Source organism: Orycteropus afer, unplaced genomic scaffold, assembly GCF_000298275.1.
Source record: "Orycteropus afer afer isolate SDZICR_OR568_19922 unplaced genomic scaffold, OryAfe1.0 scaffold00425, whole genome shotgun sequence".
NCBI classification, from domain to species: domain Eukaryota; kingdom Metazoa; phylum Chordata; class Mammalia; order Tubulidentata; family Orycteropodidae; genus Orycteropus; species Orycteropus afer.
Window position 1 is genome coordinate 657,132 of NW_006922012.1, and position 27,122 is coordinate 684,253.

At 37.3% G+C, this 27,122-nt stretch overlaps 1 protein-coding gene across 1 annotated transcript in view; it reads left to right on the forward strand.

The window, feature by feature from the left end:
• The window catches only part of FGF10 (fibroblast growth factor 10), a 130,570-nt gene that overhangs the window by 100,760 nt on the left and 2,688 nt on the right, over nt 1-27,122 (forward strand). Inside the window, exon 2 of the mRNA XM_007954007.2 lies at nt 24,889-24,992. Within this exon, the coding sequence (XP_007952198.1) occupies nt 24,889-24,992 (104 nt within the window). The remainder of the gene's footprint in view (nt 1-24,888; nt 24,993-27,122) is intronic.

A 27,122-nucleotide genomic window follows, 5' to 3' on the forward strand; every position in this document is an offset into this window, starting at 1 on the left:
TGTAAATCAATGAATAAATTTGACATGCCAAAAGTGATATTTTATATATAGCTTTTGGTATCATCAAATGTGAGTGATTTTCCTCTGCAGAATTCCCAGCAGGATTTTTTTATTCAAATTTTCTTTTATTTTGATAAGGGAGCCCTGGTGGTGGAATGGTTAACGAGCTGAGATGCTACTGAAAACTCAGTGGTACAGCTCACCAGCAGGATCGCTTCCATAAAGACTATAGCCTCCATATCAAGCAGTTCTACTCTTCCGTAGAGTCACTCTGAGTTGAATGGACTGGACGGCAGTGGATTTTTTTTTTTTTTTTTTTTAACAAATGGTCTTAACATGAACAGAGGAATGTTTATAGTATGCTAAAAGTATAATATACTAAGTATAACACTGGCTGAGAACAAGATTGGAGAGGTAGTCAAAAGTGATGCTTAACTTGATGCAAAGAAGAGGAATCTTTTCCAGTTTAGTAACACTTACTTAAGGGACAGTGTTATTATTTCATCACTTATGTAATATCCATAAGTGTCCCGTTGTGAGTGATCTTTGTTGTGGGTCATCATTGCTATGCTGTGATCCATATATTTCTAGGTGTAGGCACATGTCTTCATAAATGATGGTGATAGAAAAGCAAGCTCTTCAGATTTCTAACTTATTTTCTTGATGCTGTTACTCATTCTTTCATGTGATGTTGAATTCTGTTATTGGCACTACATGGAAGAGAGTAAATTAAACCAAGTAATTTCTTTAGAAAATCTTAAAACATTAACAGGGGAATATGCTTATGTGGGAATGAGTAGCAGAGAGAAAAGTTCTACGTTAAAGGTAATTTAACTGAAAAATTCACTGAAAAGAATAGCCTGCCACCCTTTCGTCCCAACTACAAAGGGGAGTATGGTCACTTCACCTTAGAAAAACTGCACTCAGAAATGCTTTACAAGTTTATCAGTGGGAGTACCTCAGAGAGCATGTGAAGCAATGTTAAATTATGGACATAATAAGAGGTTTTACCTTCATCCAAAAAAAAAAAAAAAGAGGGCATCATAAAGACTCAAGGCATCTAGGGCTTGCCTGGAAATAGGAAACTAGGAAGATAAATTTGGATTAATAGTTTCCCTTACTGTAAGGAAACAATGCCACAACCTTTTTAGTTGTGGAGGGGAAAAAAAAAAAAAAAAAGATGAAAATTGCCTTTTGGCCCATGTGACCAGTGTGATTTGTTTCTGATTCTGAAAAGAAAGGGCATGAAGCCCAAAAGAGTCAGTGGAAGGGAGTTCAAGCTTTAATGAAAGGGTAGAGTTGGGAAACCAACATATGACACAGACAAGAGCGTCAGGCTCTGCCTTCTCTCTTCCTCCAGTCACACTCCCCACACATAAAACACAAATGAAGAGACTGTGAGGTCCATACACATGTCATTTATTATTCAAACTGGCAGCCTCAGCCTCATTCCCTTCCACTGCAGCAGCTGGTGAGAATATGGAAATGAAATCACTCGAAGGGAAAGGACCTCCTTCATCTGGTAATAGGAGTTAACGTTTTGAAAACCAACAAAACACAACATGATATAATGGTTATGGGCCCACCCTTTTGATGTCAGATATGGGTTTGGATCTCATACCTGTGCGTATGGGGCACTGTAAGGACCCATGAAAGTAACAGCTACAGTGTCCTTAGCATATTGTCGAGTACATAGTGATAATTCATAAATGAGGGCTTTTGTTAATCTCCCGTAAGAATCATAAGATTTGGTACACTTTAACATTGTTATGTGCTCATTTTCTCTCTTGTCTTCTGTGAAATGAACTCCCTGATGAAATACCACTGTGGCTTTCTCATTTATATCTCTACCCTCAGTTCTTAGCTGAGTACTTTGATCATAAAATGAGAACAACAACAAAATATAGTTGCTGTCAAGTCTGTACCAACTCATGGTGGCTGTGCCACTCTGTGCTTCGAGTAGAAGGGTTTCAGTGGCTTATTTCTCAGAAGCAGGTCACCAGGACTTTCTTCCAAGGCACCTCTGGGTGGAATCAAGCTACTTTTCAGTTAGAAGCAAAGACTGTTAACCATTTTGTCCCACCCAGAGACCTTTCTTTGATTATAGTCATTTAATGATACAGTTTGTTCTTGTTAAAATTAGACCATTCTGCTCTTTGCAAAGAAATCTCACTATGCAAGAATCCAGTATATTTTGTTGCCTGTGCACTCAACAGTACATCAATGTTACCTTAACATCTTAGTTCTGCAGTAAATTACAGTCATCTCTCAGAATAGAATCTCCAGAACCTTCCTGCAGATACCAAAATCTGTGGGTGCTCGTGTCCCTGATATAAATTGGGGTCGTATCTGCATATAACCTACTGCGTCCTCCTGTGTACTTTAAATCTTCCGTAGATTACTTATAATGCCTAACGCAAAACCAAATCCACTGCCATTGAGTTGATTCTGACTCATAGCAACCCCCATTGGGTTTCCAAGACGGTACATAATTGTTTCAAGGAAGGAGGGAAATACACTCAGTACGTGTTGGGAAGTAGTTTTATAGGTAGTAGTAGTTGTTGTTTTGTGCTGTCGAGTGGAACCCGACTTATAGCTACCCCTTGAGTTTCCGAGGCAGTATCACTACTACAGGAGCTCTGGTGGCATAGTGCCTAAGGCATTTGACTGCTAACCAGAAGGCTGGCAGTTCAAACCCACCAGCCACTCCTTGGACGGAAGGTTGGGCAACCTACTTCCATAGTGATCCAAACCAAACCAAACTCACTGCCCTCGCTTGGGATCCGACTCATAGCGACCCCTCCTTGGGTTTCTGAGGTGGTATCACTAAGGAAGTAGATTGCCCAACCTACCTTCCAAGGAGTAGCTGGTGGGTTTGAACCACCAGCCTTCTGGTTAGCAGTTAAGTGCCTTAGGGACAGTGCTAGGAGAGCTCAGAGTATGAAATAAAAGAGGGAAAGGAGGAGGAGGGAGGGTGAAGAGGAGGAAGAGGAACTGGAGCCAGAGCTGGAGCTGGAGGAGGAGGAAAAGAAAGAGAGAAGAGGTGAGAGTGCATCAGACTGAAAAAGGTTCAAGTGGCAAAGTCACATTGCTCTTGATAACGGGTAGTCTTTTTCCAGCTAGAAAACTACTTCACAACGCGTGCATACGGGGAGTATTTCCTTCCTTGCTTGAGACAATTATGTACCGTTAATCACTTAAACTCTTGCTTTGCAGCTATGGTCCCAGGACCAGCAACATTTAAATCACCTGGGAGTTTGTACTGCAGACCCCACTCCAGGCGATTTTGTTTAAAGTATGGGAAGCACGGGTTTAACTAGTTTTGTTGGTCTTCTAGGGAAGATATGGTTCTACCCACTAGAGGGCAGTAGGACATGAGCACCACTAGGAATTGGATGTAATTCCCAAGGAAGAGTGAAAGTTCCTTTAAGAACCACCCACAGTTGCCAAAGGGAGGTATGCTTAATTCCTTTAAAGGAAAAATAACAAAGTCAAACCAGGTTACATGGAGAAATTCAGCATGTGAGATTAATGAAATAAGCAGTTCCATGGCACTAGCATAGTATAAAATCAGGTGCCAAATCCTAAATTGTAACTTTGGCTCTTGTTCATAGACCATAGAATTGTAAAGCTGGAAAAGGCTTTGATAATCACCTCTGGGGCAACCTCCTTGTTTTACAGATGAGGAAGGAGACTCTGAGAGGTTAACTTGGCTCTTCCAAATTCTCACTGTTTTGCCAAGTGGAGGCTGGAACTACTATCAAGAACTCCATACTAAGAGTAAAAAGAGATTTTAACAAGATACTAAGCATATCTTTGTATTACTCCATTGGTAAAATGGGATCCATATTTGTGCCTTACACATATAATGAGTTTTAATGTTGTTAGTTACTGTTTCTGAAGGTGTAGAAAGATAGAAAGAGGAATTTGTAATTTTGATAGGTCTCCCCCCACCCCACCCCCAGTTATTTATTTTTAGCTGAACTACCAGGTCAGAACATAGCAAATGTCTCCATCTCAAGACCAGAAGTGTCCATATGTAAATATAATCTCAATCAATAAGTAATTTGAGTAACCATAAGATTCATGATGGCACTGTGTCACATTTATGTTTAGCATAATGCTGGTATGATGACTGCTCTTGGTGGTCTTGGTTATGTATATTATAATAGTTTGGCTGGTAACTGCTTTAATTCTCAGCCCCACGTGGTTTTTACATGCAAAGTGGGATCAGCAACACTGTCAGGCTGTTATATGAAGAAGGTGATGAAAACTCAGCTGGTAGATCCTCATTCATCTAAGAATTTGGAAAGTCTTTACAGAAAAGGAACCCTAATTGCACACATAACACCCGCAGTACAACTTGCTCACATGTCTGCAAAATGACCTTTGAAAGAATGTTTTAAATGTCAGTGCTGTTTTAGAAAACATTCAACCAAACATGGAAATCGCATGAGAAAAAGTTTCTGAATCTTTGATTAACAGGCACAAAGAGACACATTTTCAGTTTCCTCTTTCTCTTTCTTAGCAATGCAATTAGCTAATAAAAATTAAAAATCATATCAAGTTTGTAGGCATAAGCTTGGATGTTGAAGGATCCAATGCAAGCAGTTTCTTAGAAAGAGTCCTAATAGTTGAGAAAAATGTGATGAAACAAAGTCTTGGTTGAGGGACCCAAGCAACAAAGAAGCTCCCAGGAATATCTGTTGCTGTTGTTATGTGCTGTCCAGTCGTCATAGCAACCCCTCCTTGGGTTGCCGAGGCGGTATCACTATGGAAGTAGATTGCCCAACCTTCCTTCTGAGGAATATCTAGTCTATCTTAATTTCTACCTTAAGAAAGGAAAGAGGTTTGGTAGAATTTAAATCTAGGTTTAATCAATTTTTCAGTCATCTCTTCAAATTACAGAAAAGCACTTCACATTTGCTCATTTGCCTTTTATCTTCAACTACAGTGCATAAATCAAGTTAAAACTTTACCGTTCCTAACTGTTTTTAGTGAGTTTCACCCACAAGCTCACTATTAATTATCAAGAATATTAATATGAAACATAGTCACTAAGACTAGTTCCAAGTCTGAAGCCAAAAATTCAAGTTTTATTTTTTTAAACAAAGTAGGCAATACTCTTATCCAGTTATCTATTGAGCTAATAATCCATGGTATATGGATTATTACAGATTTCAACAGCTTAAACTGTAGTTTCATTATATACCGAGAGATAAAGCTCACTATCTAGTATTGATATAGGATATGTGCTTTCTCACCATAAGAGCAGTACAAGAATCATGAAGACAAACAGTAGCATTTAATAAATTCTATTCTTAGCACTCACATAAAAGTGTATTTGCAATTATTTTAGGACAGTAATATTCCCTTCTGGACTCACTGGACCTGAAGAATCTCCTTTCTCCCCTCCCCCATCATAATGAAAGAACAGCTCTCAATCATCACCAGTAATATTAGTGGCACACTCATGTTTATATCTCAAATATGCTTTTAATTTTCTGAGACAGAGGCAAATTGCTGGTGATATCTTAATTTTTTTTAAGTAGTTAATGCCAAAGGCTTGGATCTGATCTTAAACTGAATATTTCCCAGATGTGTGGTAGGGTGAAAGGTGGAACAGCTAACAGAAACCAACTTCCTATACATGTTACACTTACTTAGGTGAATTTTAAATAAGGATTAATTAGACAGTGAGACCTTATAAGCAGTCAACTTCACAGCTCCCAGAGATAAAAGCTGGGGGCTTGCTCAGTTGTAACATAAGCCATATGTTGAGAAAGGGAAGAGTCAACTGTCACGGTCTCCTTGCATGTTGTTTATAATGTTCATTTAAACAACTTTTTCTGAAAATGTAATACTTTTGGAAATAGTTGAAAGCTATTCATTAAAGATTAAATGACTTGAAAGCTTGGAAAAAATGTCAGTTAAATATTGAAGTAGCAAAAATATGTGGAAAGCATTTAATCCATGAGGATGAGTTTATAAATATAAAAGGACAGTTTAAGAATGACCAGAGGGAACTGCCCTTAATGTGGCTTATCTAGACCAGCTTTACACTCTCAGGTATCCTGGGCACTGGGCAAGTACTGTGAAAACTGTCTCCATGGGAAGCCATGCTGCCTATTACAAGAGGAGGAATTTGGCCCAAATTCATAGTTGTTTGTCCATATCCAGTAAGACTAAGAATAAATTGGAACAAGGTCTTGCCAATGATCCATTCTTAAAGGTTGGATACTTTAGCTTGACAACATTTTGCCATCTAAAACACTTGTTTAGTGTTGGAGACCAGTTAGAATTTTGCCAGAACTACTTATAAAGATGGTCTGAGTCATAAATGTCAGAGCAAGTATTTCTTATATTGATTGGGTGCATGCTCTTTTCAGACATTTTTCATTTAAATTATCATGCGAATATAGGCATTTGTTTAAGTTGGAGGCATTGATGAAGTAGAATACAGTGATGCCAAGTTAAAAAGCTGTAATCACAGTATGTTAACAATTAGAGAGAGATCTGCTTCTAGAATTAGATTTGGTAAAGCCAAAGAAATTAATTAGATATACCTGTTTGTTAACAGAAAGAGCAAAAATCAACATCAGTAATGTTAAATTTTTAACTATGTTATTAACTCATTATTCTGAATAAGAATCTACTGGAAATAATTTCCCTAATACTGTCTACTGTCTCTCCTTTCTTAAAACCAAAAAAAACCCAAACTCACTGAGTTGGTTCCGACTCATAATGACTATCCCTTGGGTTTCTGAGATGGTTATCTTCACAGAAGTAGATTGCCCAGTCTTCCTTCTGAGAAGTGGCTGGTGGGTTTGAACCACCAGCCTTTTGGTTACAAGTCAGATGCCTTAGGCACTACACCACCAGAGCTCCCTTCTTAGACTTTTAAAAATTATTCTGTAAACATTAGTGAGATTGTCAGGTCATGGAATAGCTGCGAAATCTGAGAAAGGAACTATCAAAGAAGAATATAATATCATTATATATTTCACTGCCTATAACAAATTTGCCAGCATATCTGGTGATTTTGTCTGCCAAAAAAATTTATGTGACAGTATTTTGCTTCATTTTCAAAGTCAAAATGTCTCTGACTCTTCAGTGTGATTACCTTACACAGTACGTCGTTAACAAGGGCAACTAAAAAAAAAAGAAAAGAAAACCTATCAGATTCCAATGAGTAGTACACTTCATACTCTACAGGGATGTCAGTGTTTTGGGAGAGGTTGAATGAAGGGGAAAGGAAAAAAGAAAAGCATGAGAATAACTTTCAAGCACAGCCATCTAACAGTATAGTGTGCACATCCCTTGAAGTTTGTGAGTGGACAGAGAGCTAACAAAATGTCTCTTGAGCTTTCATCTTGAAAATCAAGTTTGTGTAACTGGACAAGACATGTGGCACAAGCCTGTTTAATTAGATCACACAGCCCAGTGCTGCAAACATAACTATTAGCCTCTGTTTTTGTCGACAGGCAGGTTAGAGAAACAAACAAAATAAATAAATAAATAAAAAAGCAAAGTGTTGCTGCTGATGATGGAAGGGGAAAGGTATAAAATGGTTGTACTCTTCATAGTAGCCTGTATGTCTTCACATAAAGAACAGACTTTGTCATCCTGTCCACAGTTAAACTGTTTGTTGAATGAAGAGGAAGTCAGTGGGGAATGGGAATGTTGTTTTTTGGCTAGAGCCAGAAAGATAGGATCTTCCATAATGGCAGAAAGCAGTAAAGCACTCAAGGTGAAAATGCCCGTCTTGGGTTTGGAGTCAACAAGCAATTGTTTATATTTGGACATTTGCAGGGGACCTCTTTGCCTGAATGTTCTCAACCAAGTTCCAAGGCAAAGCACATTCAGGGTATGGGCTGAGATTTGGACTTTGTGGCTAGGGCACTTTAGTGTCTCTAGGTTGGTAACGAGTTTTTATGACTGCATAACTGTAAAGAAAGGAAACAAGGTGATTCTTGGCTTTGTTCTGCTTAAAGAAAGTGGTATTTAATGGGAAGAAATTGAGCAGAATAATCCTGGATTTAGGCTTAGGGAATCGGTGTTGTATTCTTTCTCTTCCTATGGCATCCAAGTTATAGTGACTCTTATGCTCAGTAGGTGGCTGTTGTACTCACAAAGCATCACATATTTGTGAAATGTTATTTTCATAGGGTTACATTTGGTAGTCTGTTCCTTGGGTACCCGTTCACTGCTTTGAGTCAAATATACATACACAAAGCATGTGAGGTGTCAGTCTGCAGGTCCCAGACCACGGTGAGGAGGGATATTGGGCACTTGGATGGGGTTGCTGCTCTATTCTCCTGTCTACCCTGGAAGGTGAAGATGAGTTGGCTTCTGAGCTCACCCCAGTGGGTAGAGGTGGTATGCTCAAAAGGAAATACATCCCAGCACTTAGTACCTTCCTCCCTCTTTCTCTAATGGTCTTTTCTACTTGAAAATTGAAGCAGGATGGACAGAAAGGAAAACCAGTCCTTCTTTCTCCTGTCCTCCTTCCAGAAGAAATGTTTTTGTTAACTTTAAAAAAAAATTTGCACATGAGCTTCTCAAGATAAATTAATTTGTTCCATGATTATATTGGACACCTGCTAAGGATGAGGTGTTGGAGTATGACATCAAGTAAGAGAAAGACATGGCCAGTATAAAGTACTAGAGGAGTCAGGCTTTCCAAAAACTAAGACCAAGTTAGATTTCTTCCTACCTCCCGCGAAATCCATTCTCATCTTTCTTTACTGTAATTCTCACTTCTGCTCAGTGATCCAAGATCAGTTTTAGAGAATCTGAAATCTGCGTGCTAAACATTTCTTACTGAAATGAAACTATGCCTAGTTCTTTGCATCAGTTTATAAAGAGATAGATTCAGCTACACAGTAGCTGTAACCTATTCATAAATTAAAAAATGTTTCATAGAGTTCTGTTTCCATGGTTTTCCATAATTTAATCAAGCTTTTAAAAGGTGTGTCTATTTTTATTTATTTCTGTTTAGTTTTGTTTTATAGACTTTAAAATTGTTTCTCTACCCTGTTTCTATTAGGCAGATGTGTGTATCTATTTATGCATCTCTCTGTATATTTAATAATGATATCAGTGAAATCTATGTTAAATTATGATTTGTGAATTTTGAAGTCACCTTTGGTAAAATAAAATAAACTCAAACAAAAAAAAAAAAAACCCCAAACTCACTGCTGTCAAGTTGATTCTGATTCATAGTGACCCCTCTTTGGGTTTCCCAGGCAGTATCTCTACAGAAGTAGATTATCCAGTCTCCCTTCTGAGGAGTGGCTAGTGGGTTTGAACTGCCAACCTTTCCGTTAGCAGTCAGATGCCTTAGGCAGTACGCCACCACTGCAAATATGTCTGCCTCTAAAAATTAAATTATGACACTAAATTGGACATCTATTTGGACATCATTTGTAAAGATTCTTAAATGAAAACAAATAAGCAGGATTTATTTTGAATCTTACCCAAGAATAATCTACACTGAAATATTTCAATATTTGTATGAAATTAAATTGTTACAAGCACAGTTTTTTCTTCCCCTGACTTTCTAGAATTAGCAGAAGAGGAAACATTTGCAATAGAAATTACATAGTATAGAAACTGTTGGATGCTGCTCACTCTTCTTTATAGATATTTTCATTAATTTATTAGCGTCGTTTGCAAAAAGCCAACCACTTTACCTCAAATTGTGTTTTGCCTTTTGATGATAATTTAGCAAATTATTTTCAAATGTATCTATCTTTTCTTGCTGCTGTTTTTTCCATACCCCTGTCTGTGCATCAAGATTTTAATTACCACAGATTATTAGAGTTATATTCTAATGTAATAAATACCAGAAAACACTTAATAAACTAGCCAGCATTGGACAAGTCAATTCAAATTCTTTCTTGCACAACAGAGTAGAGGTTTTATCCAACTGAATGTATATATGTTGCAAAGAAGTTTAAAATAACCTCTCTTTGAATATTAATTCTTTTGTTTCCAGGCTTTTAAAAGTTTTAATAATGTTGGATAATACTTGAATTAGGTAAAAGGAAACATTTGCAACTGGTTTGAATATGTGTTTTAATGCAAGATATGCATAAGCAAGTCAGTCTAGTAGTTTTATTTCCTTTGGTGTTTCTTTCCTGTTAACTTTGAATTTGGTTTCCATGTCTTCTTTTGCCTATAGCCTAGATCCCAGAAATATTTTACAGGCATTAGAACTCAAGTACATGTTGTTGTTGTGTGTGGTTGAATGAATCATTCTGACTCATAGTGACTGCATGTGACAGAGTAGAACTGCCCCAAAGGGTTTCTAGGCTGAAATCTTTACAGCAGCAGATTGCCAGGTATTTTGTACCACGGGGTGGCTGGTGGATTCAAACCACCAACCTTTCAGTTAGCAGCTGAGTGCTTAACCATTGCACCACCACGGCTCCTTAAATAGTTGTAATCTATCTTCGACTCTGAATTACTGAACTTTTTGAATTTTTCATTCAGAAAAATTTATTAAGAATTGCATCAAGATAATTGCACAAAGAATTGCATCAAAATAACCCTTGTATGAGGACATTTTACTAGATACACAGTTTTTAATCCTTTTATTTATCTTTCTGTACTTTTAAAAGCTCCCCTCAATGTTGCTCCTGATTATTTGGAATTGACGCTTACATATAATGCTTCTCTCATACATCAATTTCTGCTTTTAAACTTAGATCAGATAAAGCATATTTTATCCTTAAGGGTATATGAACTTTCTCAAGAGCATAAAATTTTAAGCAAATTTAAGCATCAGTTTTAAATAAGATGTGGTATTGAGATAATTCCTGATTTTGCCCACCATGGTCAATTAGAACTCATCCTGTCTAGGAATCTATAGATAGCTTGTTAATGTATTACTTAATGAAAACAGCAACAGTACTTAATGAGAAGAGTGAAAATCATACATATCATTTAGTTTCTTAGGTATAATTGTAAAGAATACAGAGGACATGCATTGGAACCTCATATCAATCTTTGGTTGCTCCTCACTAAGGAAGGAGTATTACTTTCCCCCTGACATGGTTGTGGTAATAATGTTCTTAGAACATCTCCTTTAATCTCAATATTGCTTTTTCCATGTTACCTGTGTTAGAATGTCAGACCGCTATACTAAGGGCTCTGATAACCTTTGCAGGTATACTTTCGCAAAATGTCATTTTTAAGTACCAGAAAATCCCATTGCTTCAATTCCTATGACAGTATTCTCCCCAATGGGCTTTGCAAAATACTTGCTATGTGCTTTAGCAGTCATCAAAACTGAACATGTGATATTGTCATCCTTAATTCCCAGCCTATTTTCTTTGTCAGCTGTGTGTTGTGGCAGTGGCAAGGAATTTCCATGGACTTTAGTGATAAAAAATCACTTCTAGTTCACTGACTTCCCCAAAGGGGCAATCTTCAGTTTAGAAGACCATGGCCTTCTTGACTGTCTTGATTAAACATCCCTTTTCAGCAAAAGCCAGAATTCCTTATTGTGCAACATTGTGTATAAATTGGAAATAGAGTTTTATATATAGCAAATTAACAAATATTACAGTTTGAAGAATATATATAAATAGATAAATTAATGCTCTTGTTGAACAATAAAATCAAAATTTACATGCCAATAGTATGTGAATATTATTAACCATATCTAAATTAGAAGCTCTGATGGATTAGTGGATAAGATGTTTGGATGCTAACCAGAAAATAGGTGGCTCAAACCCACTAGTCACTGCATGGGAGGAAGACAAGGCAATCTACTTCCGTAAAGATTTACAGCCTTGGAAACCAGTAGAGGTCACTATGAGGAGAATTGACTTGATGGTGGTGGGTTTGGTTTGGTTTTTATATCTAAATTACCATGTAAAGAATTTTTGAAAGAATTAAGAAGCTAACTGCATATTATTCTATACCTTGGAAGCTTGGAAATTTTACAATATTTATGTTCAATATATATGCAGAAGAATTTAAACATTTGAATTGCAGTGTTGGTGAAGAATAGTGAATATATACCATGGACTGCCAGAAGAATGAATAAATCTGTCTTGGGCACAGTACATCCAGAATGCTCCTTGGAGGCAAGGATGGTGTAACTTCATCTCTCGTACTTTGGATATGTTGTCAGGAGAGACCAATCCCTGGAGAAGGATATCATGCTTGGTAAAGTAGATGGTCAGTGAAAAAGGGGAAGACCCTCAATGAGATAAATTGACACAGAGGCTGCAACAATGGGCTCAAGGATGGCAGTGTTTTGTTATGGGCATGAGACCAGAAGAAATTAATCATGTTCTGCTACTACTACTGAACCTTTTGATCAAAGATCCCACAGATGGATCCTGATCAAAAGGAGGAAAAGAATGGAACAGAACTTCAAGCTCATAGAAACCAGACTTACTGGATACATTGAAAATGGGGGAACTGAGTCAGTGGTACCTCACAACAACATGATCACAGAAGTTTTGAGCTTGAATCCTTAAAGTTGTTCCTTCCACATTAAGCATTTTAAACTACTTTGGGCTGTTCATGCTAAGCTAATTTGTGAACACTTGAATGCATCAGGGAGCTCTGGTAGCATAGTGGCTAAGGCACTTGACTGCTAACCAGAAGGCTGGTGGTTCAAACGCACCAGCCACTCCTGGGAAGGAAGATGGGGCAATCTACTTCCGTAGTGATACTGCCTCGGAAACCCAAGGAGGGGTCGCTATGAGTTGGGTCCTACTCAATGGCACATAACAACAACAACAACATTAATGCATCAAGTAAGATTTTCTTGCTAGAAACTAAATATCAAGATATACTCACTTGATCCATTTTATTTTGTTATTAAATTCAGGAGAATTTTTATATTCTGTAGTCAATATTCCAGTTTGTATATTAGTCATATTAAAGAGATTAATGAAAAGCTTAGTGAATGTGGTAGCCATTTTATAACAATATTTTAAGGATAAATATCTATGGTAACATAGTGATCATTTATTGAACTAGGCCATGAAGTAATTCTTCTCACCCTTTATGTTGGCTATTAAACTTTTTCTTCCTTTCATATGTGAAATGCAGTTGTTGAGCTAAAACAGAATGAATTGTTTCTGTGTAAAGAACAAGATAAATTAGTCTATAAATCATTAAGTATATATAAAATCGTTGTCTGGCTGAGAAGAGTTTGTAAATGTTTATGGGAGCTTCATGGTGTGGTGGAAAGAACATGGATTTAAGTATTTTGGGCTCTACCTAACCTTCTTGAGGTGCTTGGATAAGTAGTCTCTGAATCTCTCTGGGTCTCCTCATTCCCTTGTCTATTATGAAAGATACTCAAAGACAAACCAGATAATCTGTAGGTTTCTCTGATTTGAAAATTTACTGAATGTAGCGTATAGTTAATCTTTGAGTTAATCTGAAATGTTCTCACTTAAAAAAAATGAGACTATGTTATTTCCTTTAGTAATTTTAGCTCATTTTAAGGCATTGAAGTCTGCACTTCAGATTGATCAGAGGATTTGATTGAACATGGATTATTTCTCAAAATAATCTATAATGATGTAATTTGAGAGGGGGAATATGACCACTGACATGTTTGCCAAAGCTTTTTGTTTGTTTGTTTGTTATAGCTCAAACTAAGGGTTGATTGACTTTTAAAAGCCCATAACAAATTCCTTCTTTTTTTAAAAAAAAAAAATATTTTACTTATTTTTGGTAACAATATACACAACTGAACATGCATCCATTAATCTCTACATGAACAGTTCAATAACATTGGTTACACGCTTCACTTTGTGTCTTCATTCTGTCTCTACCCATATTGTTTCATCATCATCAATTTATGCTTTTTGTCCCTAGAAGTTCTTATCTGTTCTTTAGATTAACTGTTGTCAGTTTACACTTATACAGGTAATTCTTTATAAGACCACTATGCTTGAGGCAAACATTCATTATTAATTGGACTAACCTGTTGTTTAGTTTAATGATGGCTTCAATGGGTACTTTTGGTTAAAGGTTTAAAGATCATTTCTGGGCATTAGATTTCGTGGTTTCCCCCTTCTCAGTGGATCCAGTCAGTCTGGTTTCTATGAGCTTAATGTTCTGGTACATTCTTTTCCTCTTTTTGATCAAGGATCTATTAGATCTGTCTATCCTTGATCAAAGGAGCTCTGGTAGCATAGTGCCTAAGGCACTTGACTGCTCACCAGAAGGCTGCCAGTTCAAACCCACCAGCCACTCCTCGGAAGGAAGGTTGGGCAATCCTACTTCCATAGTGATACTGCCTCGGAAACCCAAGGAGGGGTCGCTATGAGTCAGGGCCGACTTGACGGCAAACAACAACAACAACAACATCCTTGATCAAAGGGTTCAGTAGTGGTAGCCAGACACGATTTCATTTCTTCTGATCTCATGATAGTTCATAACAAATTTCTAATATTATTTTCCATTATTTATGGATTTTTACATCAGCAATAACATCACAATGATTGTTCCATGTTTTTATATAGCTGTTATTTGGAACCCTGACTTACACAAAATGGCAATTTCTCCTTGCCTCCAAGACTCAGTGAAGAGACACAAACCACATAAAGATTCCCTCAGGCTTTTTTCCTAAATGTGAAATGGAGAAAATCCAATAAGAGTAGGGCCAAAATTGAGGCAGGATGCCCTACAAGAAACCAAGATTTCTAACTTTCTAGATTTTTTTTGAAAAGTTCATCTACTAAAGAAATCAGGAATAGGCAGAACTAACAAGTAGCTTTATAAAACCTTACATACAAATGTATTTTCTGATATAGGAATTCATCCACCTTTTAAGAAGAAATGTCTTTGTAATTATGCTCTGTCTTGGTAAATGCTTTGTTGCCACTAAAATAAATTATGCTGGACTGTTCTAAGGCTAAGAAGTTCTGATCACACGGTGGTTAAAGCAGTTGGCTGCTAACTAAAAGGTTCGGACCTACTGGCCACTCCGTCAGATGAAGATGAGGCAGTCTGCTTCCATAAAGATTTACAGCTTTTGAAACCCTATGGGACGGTTCTACTCTATCTTTATAGGGTCACTATGAATTGGAATAAACTCAGTGGCAGTGGGTTTGGGCTTGGTTTTGAGCCTATCTTAAGCCTCCTTTTCTAAAATCTTGTGTTTTGTGCTACTTCCCTTCATTTACTCCATTGCAAAATGGAATCAGATGTCAATCATCTTGGGCATTTCCAGTGCAGTTGGGAGTGGGGATAGGGTTCCTACGTTACAGGCACATAATCTTTTCTAGCTCTTTATTTCACCCTCAAATAGCCATAGAGTGTTGTCTCATTTTGCAAGTTAGTCACATTTATATCATTGCTTACTGTGGACAGTTCTCAAGAATTCTAAATAAATTCCTATTCTAGAAACATGTCACTTACTTCTTGCAGTGAATATATCCTAAGAACAGTGTAAACAACCATGTCATCGTGCAATATTGATGTAATTATCTGTATCCTCTTGTGTTTCCATAAAGTTAGAGAGGTGAAACAGTGTCTTATTTTAAACAATGACAACAAAAAGCTCTGCTTGGTAAGAAAGAAAATAGGAAGTTTACTAAACCTATTAATCTAGGATATCAAAAGAGACACACTATAAGACCATCTGCAAATATTTCTAGACTTATGATCAGTGGTGGAATTCTCACCTTCCATACAGGAACCGCAGGTTCAGTTTCCAGCCAGTGTACCTCACATACAGTCACAGTAGGTCTGTCAGTGGGAGCTTGCATGTTGCTCTGATGCTGACAGCTTTTGGGGGAGCATTCATACTAAGAAGAGCTAGTAAGAATGACCTCGTGATCTATTTCCAAAAATAAGACCTGAAAACCTTATGATTCAGAAGGGTCCAATCCACAGTAATTCCTAGGGATGACACAGGACCAGGCAGTGTTTCATTTCATTGTCACCGTGAGTCAGTATCCCACTTGGTGTCCCCATGAGTCAGTATCCCACTTGACAGCAGCCAATTATAACAATGACTAGTGTGGAAGACCACAGAGTCTCATTTAATTTGTAATTAAAAGGCAATAAGATTAATCTTTCATACACTGGAACAATTAATTAATTTACAACTAGGGAAAATTTCCCTAGATTGTTATAGGTCCTGATACTTTTCCTATCCTAGGACAGAGACAATGGTTAAATTATGTTGTTGTTGTTTGCCATCGAGTCGGCCCCGACTCATAGCGACCCCTCCTTGGGTTTCCGAGGCAGTATCACTACGGAAGTAGGAATGCCCAACCTTCCAAAACTGGTCAATTAATTATAGCGTTAGATGGAGAAGTTTTCAGAATTTCCCGTTATGCTCATCAATAGGGAGCTCTGGTGGAATAGTGCCTAATGCATTTGACCACTAAACAGAAGGCTGGCTCATCAATAAGGCTAAGTTAATTACTGCATTTTTTTTCCCTTATGACTTGAATTACCAGGTGAGAATATAAAAGATCATTTTGGTCTTTAGCAAATTGGGAAAGATATACCTTCTTCTTTAGAGATGGTAAGGATTTTCTGCTAATGCAGGTCTTGTTTCCATGTGCAATTCTAAGTGAATGTCAAGGGTATTGGAAAGAACGCTGGCGGATAGAGAAACTAAATAGCTCAACTGCATTATGCTGAAAAAGCAGCCAGAGTCTATAATAATACAAGGTAGAACAGATCTAGATTAATGATTAGCCCACTCGGGTATCCTCCTTTTAAGGGGGGTGAGACTTCATTGTAAAGCAAGTATATGCCTTTAACTAGTATGGAAGATTGGGAGTATGGGAGATTGGGTGCAGGGACAGTCAAGTGAATCCTTATTGATTTGAAGCAGTTTCTTGGTCAAGAGTGTGACTATAAGAGGCTATATATATAGTTCTTTAATTCTTAGAGTGTCCACACAATTAGCCCTTTGAGAGCCCATAAAATACTTAAAGAAACAGTAAAGGGACTTAAATTTCCACCAATGTTTCCACACTCTTATTAACCTACAATAAACCATAGTGACCCCCACTGAGTTTCTAAGACTATAAATATTTATGGAAGCAGACCACCTCATCTTTCTTCTGTGCAGCAGCTGGTAGCTCGAACCACCAACCTTTCAGTTAGCAACCAAATGCCTTAGCCATATTCTTACTAAACCAAGAAACCAAACTCATTGCCATCGAGTGAACTCTGACTCATAATGACCTGCGTTCGGTTTCCATGGCTGTAAATTCTATGGAAGCAGACCGCCTCATCTTTCTTCCACTGGGCAGCTGGTGGGTTTGCACTACCAACCTTTGGTTAGCAGCCAAATGCCTGAACCACTAAGCCACCAGAGTTCCTTACACTCTTATCAAAAAACCAAACTCATTGCCATCAAGTCGGTTGTGACTCATAGATACACCTCCTTGGGTTTCCAAGGGGATATCTCTATAGAAGTAGATTTCCCAGTAGAAGAAAATAAAAATTCTGATAATAACCTTACTGTAAATTTTTTTCCAAGAAAAAAAATCTGATTATACAGAACTATTTGTATGCAAATCCCAGATCCACGTTTATCATAGATACAAAGATGCTAAGAGCCCCACACCTATTAAAAACACACAAAAGAAACACCTTTATTTCCATGTGCTTTAAAATAAACGATCTTTGGTGTTAAGCTGGTACCATTATTTGCATTTATTCCTGTTTATGGCTCTGCTTCTCGACATATGTTTCTGTCAATGCCTTTTAAATCATAGCCCTCCTCTGTTTCTGAACAGTGTGTGGTCTCTGGACCAGTGTTGCCTGGGAACATGCTAGAAATGCAAATTTTCTACAGCCTCCAACCAATTAAATAATTTTAAAAAAACAGTCTTCCAGATGATTCTGATGCACATTCAAGTTTAAGAGCTACTGGTAGGGAAGATTGCTTAACTTCCCACCATTCGGATTCAGCAGACAGTGAATACTTATCCTATCCCTACTGTTTGTGATTCTGTGCAACTCTGTGAACTATAGTCAATCAGCTCTGATTTTAAAATAAGGAAATCAAAACTCAGGAAGTATAATTCACTTATCCAAGTTCACATAGCTTAGTTAAGTAGCACAGCTGAGATGTAAAGCCAAGCTCTTCTGCTCTTTAGAGCTACCACATATTTTCCTCTCATTAGAGTCAATCTATGCCATTAATTTCATCACTTGAAATGTAGTTTTGCTGTTCCCATTAAAACATTGTGTGTGTGTATATGTGTAGTTGTTAATTGCCTCATTTTGTGTGTGTGTGTATGTGTGTGTGTGTGAGAGAGAGAGAGAGAGAGAGATAGAAATGAGATAGGAAAATAATTGTTGTTGTTGTTATGTGCCATCGAGCCGGCTGCAACTCATAGCGACCCCTCCTTGGGGTTCCAAGGTAGTATCACTACAAAAGTAGATTGCCCAACCTTCCTTCCAAGGAGTGACTGGTGGGTTTGAACTGCCAGCCTTCTGCTTAGCAGTCAAGTGCCTGAAGCAACATGGTACCAGAGCTCCTAGGAAAATAATTAGGTAATGTGAAAAATAATTAATATTGCATATGATGCTTATTGTTCCAAAAACTGCTTAGTTGCATTTCGGCATTCTTTCAAGTTATTTAAACTAAAATATAGATGTACTTTTTGAAATTGTTGAATTGACCAAACACGCACTCCCAAACAGGTCTAATGTGTGTGGGTCATAAGCTAAAAGATACTAACAGGCCTCTGATACTCCTCAGCTGGGTACCTTTCTTTGCCAGTCTTCAGAAACTCTTGTTTTTCCTTTTCCAGCCCCTACTAGTGGCCAGTTTGGCAGGGCACATGACATGCAGGAATTTAGTCAGAGGTTTTTACTCTACAATCTCTGGGAGATTTTTTTTTTTTTTTTTAAATCTCGTGCTATTTTTTGAGACATAAATTAATTTAGCTCTGTTTCACATTTAAAGAGAAGTGAACCATTTTCATTATTAAAAATATGTCTATATATGTATTGGATTTCCTGCATGTAAAGTAGCATTTATTGTCAAGAATCAGAAGTGGAACCATGTGTTGAACAAATTTAAGGGTGTAAATGACCTAACTACCAGCTGAAATAATAATTACTGTATACTTTTCCCAACACCAGTTAATATAACCAGTTCAAGTACTTGTAAATTATCTGATAATTACAAGTTTTATGAGTCAGACACAAATTACTGCATTTTTTACTATAGACATAAAACTACATATTTTATGCTTCTCTCAGAATAAATAGTAACATCATATATGTGTAGATGTCACTTTTCTGAGTCTACGCAACAACTGTTGTTGTTGTCATGTGCTATCGAGTTGGATCCAACTCATAACGACCCCTCCTTGGGTTTCCAAGGCGGTATCACTAGGGAAGTAGATTGTCCAACCTTCCTTCCGAGGAGTGGCTGGTGGGTTTGAACCGCCAGCCTTCTGGTTAGCAGTCAAGTGCCTTAGGCACTACGCTAACAGAGCTCCTGTATTATAACTAAGAACTTATTAAACAGAGATTCTTGGGTTTGTACACAAAAGCTCATGCTCTGTACTCAGAAAAGAATACTTACAAGCCTTGCTCATATTTTTGACTCAGTTCTAACAAAGAACACACTGCCATGGAGTCAATTCCAACTCATAGCGACCCACATTGGATTTCCAAGGTGGTAAATCTTTATGGAACTAGATTGCCCCAACTTCTTTCTGCTGGAGCAGCTGGTGGGTTTGAGCCACCAACCTTCTGGTTAGCAGTCAGATGTTTGAGGCACAGCACCACCAGAGCTCCTTCAATTCTGACAAGCACTTGCATATTAATTTATCAGTCTGTACTAATGTAGGTACTCAGCAATACTGGTTACATTCCACTTTCACAGAAGAGGTAGCCATCAAAGCTAATGCTGATGCCTCTGCGTCAAGAAAAACATTAAATTTTGCTTAGCCATTTCCATAAATAAAAGTGAGCAAATGGAAGAACTTAAAGATTTAGATGCCAAGGTATTTTTAGTTGTTTGTTTTGTTTCCTTCAAAAAAGAAAATTTAGTTATCTAGACAATGAGTTTAGATGGCAGCCAATCTCTTCGTATTGACTATATGATGCTATAAAATACTTTCAAAATCTGTCAAGTGCTTGCAGGGAAGTAAAGGAGGTTATTTACAACTATCTTTTACCATTTCCTTTGTTATTTCACTATAGTTAGCCGTATCTTAAGAAACGTGATGAAATGGGATAAGAATGAGTTTAGGGTTCAAACACCAAACCTTGCATACTGTATTGGGCATACCATTAGCAATTTGTTTAACTGCTCAGTATCAGCCTGTATAGATTATCACTTTAAACTTGTGTATTTTGTGAAGATTTCATGAATTATGAAAGGAAGTGTGAAGGTATCTGACCCAAGTGCCACTCTGTTTTAATTCCTGTATTTTGTGCTGTTCACTTTCTCTGAGTTCAACCATGTTTTCTTAACCAAGAAGAATGCTTGCTGCCTTGAACAAAGACGTCACACTCTAAATAGGCTTTCTGACCCATACTCAAGACCTCTTCTCTCATCATCTTAATAATGATATGTCTGGCACTATTCTAGTTTTTTTGAAAAGATTATCTCAAGCCTTTACTAAAACCACTGTGATTATTATGTTTCTTTAAGGCAGATACAGAACTAAGGAGCTCAGACCCACATTGATTCTGAACTAGCACCACATTTGGGACCATTTAACCCCACACTATTGGATATGACCATGCAATACCTGAGATATACAATCTAAGTGTGATAATCACTTCAAGAAGCTCTGTAGATCTTCTATGTGAGGATATAATAAATCAATTTAGGACACACAATAATTTATGAAAGAGAGACAGAGAGAAAATTAAAAAAAAAAAAAAGAGAGAAAGGCTTAATATTAGAGAGCTTAGTTAGTACTTATATACTGCATTACACTAATCATGTCATAAGTCCCTAAGTGGCACAAAGTTTTGGACTTGATTGCCAACATAAGGAGCTCTGGTAGCACAGTGCCTAAGGCACTTGACTGCTCACCAGTAGGTTGGCGGTTCAAACCCACTAGCCACTCCTCGGAAGGAAGGTTGGGTAATCCTACTTCCATAGTGATACTGCCTCGGAAACCCAAGGAGGGGTCGCTATGAGTCGGGGCCGACTCGACGGCAAACAACAACAACAACAACAGCCAACATAAAGGTTGAGAGTTCCAACCCACCTATCAGTACTGCAGAAGGTAGGCCTGGAGAGCTGCTTCCATTAAGGTTACCACCAAGAAAACCCTATGGAGCAGGTCTACTCTGTAACACATGGGGTCACCATGCTTGGCATTCAACATGATGGCAACTAACAACAACAACAACCATGATATATTTCACCACACTGATGGAGCTGTCAAACTGTGTAGCATTATAATCTATTCTGAGTTAAAACGTTTAGGGGAAAATAGCAGATGTGACTGATTCTGAATTCATGAGGCTCTGCCATTTATTGAGCTGCTTCCAAGTTTAACTGATTTTTTTTTTTTTCCTGAAAAGTGCATTCCTTATTGGAAAAGCACCACTGCTGTAGTGAAGCAGAGCTATTCATTTGAGTTAGAGTGACCAGCACTCAGTGCCACTGGGGTGGGGGCGAGTGTGACTCAAGCGCACACTAAGCTCTTTCTTCCTCTCTGTACCATTCTTGACTCATGCACTCTCTGCCTGGAATGTATCTCTCACCTCTCCAGTCTATTAAATTTCTCTCTCTGAAAGGTCCACTTCAAACGCCAACTTTTCTTCAGGAAGATTTCTTTCCTTTTCAAAGCCATGACATTGAAGTTGTTTCTCTCATATAAGTCTTAATATAGTCTCTTTGTATTTTAATTATTTATTTGCATCTTTACAAAACCCAATTTTAAAACTGAATGAGGGCAAGGACTGTGTTTTCTTTATCTTTGCATCCATCATTGTGTGTGCTAACTTTTTATTTTGAGATCACTGTAGATTCACATACAGTTGTGAGAAATGGAGAAAATGCTACATGTCCTTGCCCCAGTTTTCCCCAACAGTAACAGTTGGCATGACTGTACTACAATATCACAACCAGGAAGTTAGCATTGACACAATCCACCAACTTTTTTCATTTCTACAGTTTCACATACTTTCAATGTATATGCATTTAGTTCTCTGTAATTCTATTACATGTGTAGATTTATCTGACCACCACCATCCCATTAAAACAGCACTTTTCTTTATCGGAGGACAATTTAAAAAAAAAAAAAAAAAATCTTAACCTTGAAGTTTAAACACAGGAGACTACAAACAGCCTTGTTACTTAGTGAGGAATAATTCTGAATAGGAAAATTCACTTGATTGTATTAATATATTTGTTTTCCTCAAAATCAATTTGAATGAGCTTTTTAGGAACATTTCAGTTCTAATGGAAGGGCCAGCAGTCAAGCCAAATGTGTATCTCATCCACAAAAGTTGGGCTGCAGGAGGCTATCCTTCAATTGGCCTTTACTTTTGCATCAAAATTTACATTAATAGAACTATAATTGTTTTTAATCTAACAACCCTCAAAATAAATTTTGGCACTCCTTTCAAAAAAAATTTATTTTATTTGCAAATCTGATCATCCTTACTAAATGTTGTTGTTGTTGTTATGTGCCATCGAGTCGGCCCTAACTCATAGTGACCCCTCCTTGGGTTTCCGAGGCAGTATCACTACGGAAGTAGGATTGCCCAATCTTCCTTCCGAGGAGTGGCTGGTGGGTTTGAACCGCTAGCCTTCTGGTTAGCAGTCAAGTGCTTTAGCCACCATGCTAAAATTGGAGATATCTTTTTTGAAATGTACAGACATCTTCCAGACCCATGTCCCTCAGAAAGCCACTCTCACACTCACAGATGTTTATAATAAATGCCGTCATTGTCCATTACCCACAAGATTATTGAATTGTAGCTTACTGACGTATGGGACATCCAAAAGAATTTGCTTTTAGAATGCAGAACTACCCTATTAAATCATCTAGGTCTTACTTCTTTCTAATATAAACTAGTAATAATCCTTTTCAGCCCAGGCTTAACTGGCTGAGGAGTAGGGAAAATGGTTAATAGATTGATAGATTCTTTGAATATTAAGTTGTTTTTTGGGGCAAAGCAGAAAGAAACTCAAGGTTATCTAAACTAAGTATGATCTCCCATGTGTAGAGCACTCTCAGGAATAATCAGCCAAGTATTTGGTAATATATTAATCATATTTTTATTTTTGTCAACTCATTAGTTCCTATAACTTAATCCTACTACTGCTTGTTCATCATCATCAGATTTGGCTAATTCTTTGCTAAAATGTCCTTCATTCCTCCTTATTTATAGCAGTTTTCAGTTATAAAAGCATATAATATGACACACCTTGCAAATTACTAATAGTGCTCACTTGCTTCTTAGGTAAGCAAAGTAAAGAGCATCCTAAATATCTTACCACTCTTGGGAGGAATAGCACAATAAATTGTTAAAAACTATTATCTTGGTGAGTCATTTTTTCAAGTGGTTTCCAACACGATTCCCTTATTGTTGGAAAGGCAAAATAGTGATGATGAAAGCCAGTGGCTTAGGTGCTAGGTCTATCATAAGTGAGTTATATCACCTTATCACCTTGTATATGAGTTGTACAACCTCAGTATCTTCAATTCTGACAAAGTAGCCGCAACAGTGAGCTCAACCATATCAAAGATCACGAGGATGGTCCAGGACCAGGCAACATTTTGTTCTATTACATATAAGTTCACCATTAGGCAGAACCTACTTATCAGCAACTAACAACAAGATCTAAGATCTAGAACCATTTGGAGGAAAACTTCCATCTAATAATAATAATAATAATAAAGGCGGTCCTAAGCTCTCAGCAGATTCTAGTCATTCTGTATGTATTATCTCCTTTAATCCTCACAATAACACATGAGGGATGTGCTACTCTGTTTTCCATTGTACAAATGAAATTGAAACATGGGGCAGTTGGTGCCTTCTTCCTTTGTCATTCACCAATAAATGCAGAACCAGGATTCAAACCCAGACATTCTGGCTTCAGTGGCTACAGACAAACTACAACACTGTTTTCTTCCCTGAGCAAGTTTATAAAGTAAGAATTAATTTTAGTTTCTGAGGCTTTCTTAACCTAAAATGAATGGGCACTTGAAGTAGAATATTGAAGGCAAAAATCATTTTCAGATGCACAGTCAAAACTTGTATGTAAGGGTTAAAATTCTCCTGTCTATTAATTGCTAATTACCTGTGCTTTCTAAGAAAGTAATAATAATAACTCTGATGGATTTTTCCCCAACTCAGAGGAGTGACTTTGCTATTTTAAGAACAATGTGGATACTGGGATTAGTCTCTCTGCATCTCAGAATGTCAACACATTTGCCAAGAATGAATTTATCAGCTAAATGTAGCCAAGAGATTTAGTTTATCTAGGTGTCTTACAAAGAAGAAATAGTTTACCACTGTTTTTGCAGATTGAGGTAAATCTGACATATTATTGACATATGCTATAGATTTAGTTTAATACCGTGGTACAGATGTGTGCTCTGATAAGGTTTTGTGAAATCTACGTTAAGATGAGTAGAGTTGTTTCAATATTTATGGGGTTGAAAATGCAGAGTTAGCAAAGGAAGCATTTTAATTAAAACAATATTTTCCCATATATGCTCAGAGAAAAATGGGGAATTCTACTGAAGCCTTGTTACTTATTTCCATCTATTTGCTGGGGTTTTAGGCACACTGAAGTTTTTTTTTTTTTTTTTTTTTTTTTAATCCTTTGTATTTAGCACCATCAAAACATAAAATCAATAGTTTTATTTTTTCTTTCTTTCCTTTTAGCTAAATTTATATGATTCTTCAAGTTTAGCCTTTCAAAATTTTATGTTTTAGGTATCCTGGAGATAACATCTGTGGAAATTGGAGTTGTTGCTGTCAAAGCCATTAACAGCAACTATTACTTAGCCATGAACAAGAAGGGGAAACTCTATGGCTCAGTAAGTATGCTGCTTTTGTTTTCAAAATACACTGCAGTAAATCATTACCACAGCTTTGGAATGTTTCCTCCAGACATTGAATAGCTTTGTTATCGTTCTATTGCTAGTAAATAGAGCCACAGTGAGCTGGTCACCAGAGTTTCAAGGGCTGGCAAAGCGGCTCTTCTAACTTTATAATCTCCTCTGTTGTTCACCCATTAGTCTACCACACAGGCTGTTGCTGGCATTCATCAGTGCATGTTCTGAACTTCTAACCAGTCTGACTCTCACGGAAGCATCTGGTCAGATTGGCAGGAGAGCTGCAGACAACTTAGGGAATTATTAAAAACAAAAATCTTGAATTTAGTTGAAAACCATATACTATATGCATGTTACAGCTGATGATAAAACAGGATCTTGCGTATTTTGTATTCTGTTCAAGTCTGAAATGGGTGAACAAAAGAATTTCATTGTTTTGTGTGCTGTTCAATTAACAGTAGAGTTTTATTTACCTAGTAATTAGCTGTTAATTCAAATTATACATGACTATCACCCATATGTGTAAAATATTCCTTGTAATAGGGTTCTTATGGAGCCTGGTATCCAACCAGTATACCCATCCTAGCTGTTCCGTAGCAGATGGTATTAAGTATTTTCAGTATCACCTCTGCAACTTTAGATCAAACTCCTATGGACCAATGTCCATAGACTGAGAACTCATTTAAAATAGCAAATATATATTTTCAGAAATAAAATTATAATTGTAATTACAGTTAAATTGTAACCAGAACAATTTATCATGTTTAGATTTTTTGATGAAATATGTCAATCAATCATAAGCAACATCTACTGCGTACCTGACAGTTTCTGACATATCAAAGAAGTAATAGGAAAGAAATGGGCCTTGGCTTCCTTTATAGTATATTTAGGAGAAAATTGATAAATGTGAAATAACTACAGAACATTAATTATTAAATGTAAAGAAGGAGCAGAAGTAGTATAGCAGCTCTGGATTAAAATTAGAAACTCAGCTTCAGTCTCTTCATGTTACGTGAACGATGATAGAGGTAGATCCTTTTATGAAGTTAATTCAGATGTATTTCACTGTACCAGTCCCAGAGCAAGATCAAGGTGATGCCAACCAAGTTTAAGGAATTTTTCTGGATCCCCATTCAGGAGAGTACACAGACTCCATGCATAAATAAACATGATTTTATAATTTTTTAACTAGACTTTTTGGAGGACATATAACAATATCTGTGGCTAAGAATTATCATCTATGAAGCAGTACTCTTAAATAATCCTGTTTTTCCCTCACCAGATCATGTAGCATTTTTACATTTTTCATGGAAGCAAAAAGGAATATCTCTTTTGAATGTGTAAATAATGTACTTTGTTGATTAGCATAAGGATGATTGCAGTGGCTGTCTGGAGCAGGGCTTCTCAAATTTGAGGATGTGTCAGAAATACCAGGAAGGCTTATTAAATCACAGACTTATGGGACCCACTCCCAGATTTCCTTATGCAGTAAATCTGGTAGAGTCTGAGAATTTGTATTTCTGACAATGTCCCAGGTGTTGCTGATACAGTGACCACAGTTTAAGAACCACTCACTGGTCTGACTGGTCTGGATATAGGAGCTCTGGTGGCATAGTGCCTAAGGCATTTGACTGCTAACCAGAAGTCTGGTGGTTCAAACCCACCAGAAGGAAGACTGGGCAGTCTACTTCCATAGAGATACTGCCTCAGAAACCCAAGGAGGGGTTGCTATGAGTCTAGTCAACTCGACTGCAGTGAATGAGTGGTCTGGATATAATGAGTACTGGTGACACAGTGGTTAAGCATTTGACTGCTACCCAAGAGGCTGGTGATTTGAACCCACCAGGTGCTCCATGGGAAGAAGGTGTAGCAGTCAGCTTCTATAAATATTTACAGCCTTGAAAACCTAACAGTACAGTTCCACTCTGTCCTATAGGGTCACTGTGAGTCAGAATCTCTATGGCAATGGGTTTATGTATTTGGGGGCTCTTTCATTGGGTCCATAAATATTTATTATGGTTATATCTTCATGTTCAATTGATCCTTTAATCATTATGTAATGTCCTTCTTTGTCTCGTATGGTGGTTTTTGTCTTAAAGTCAATTTGATCAG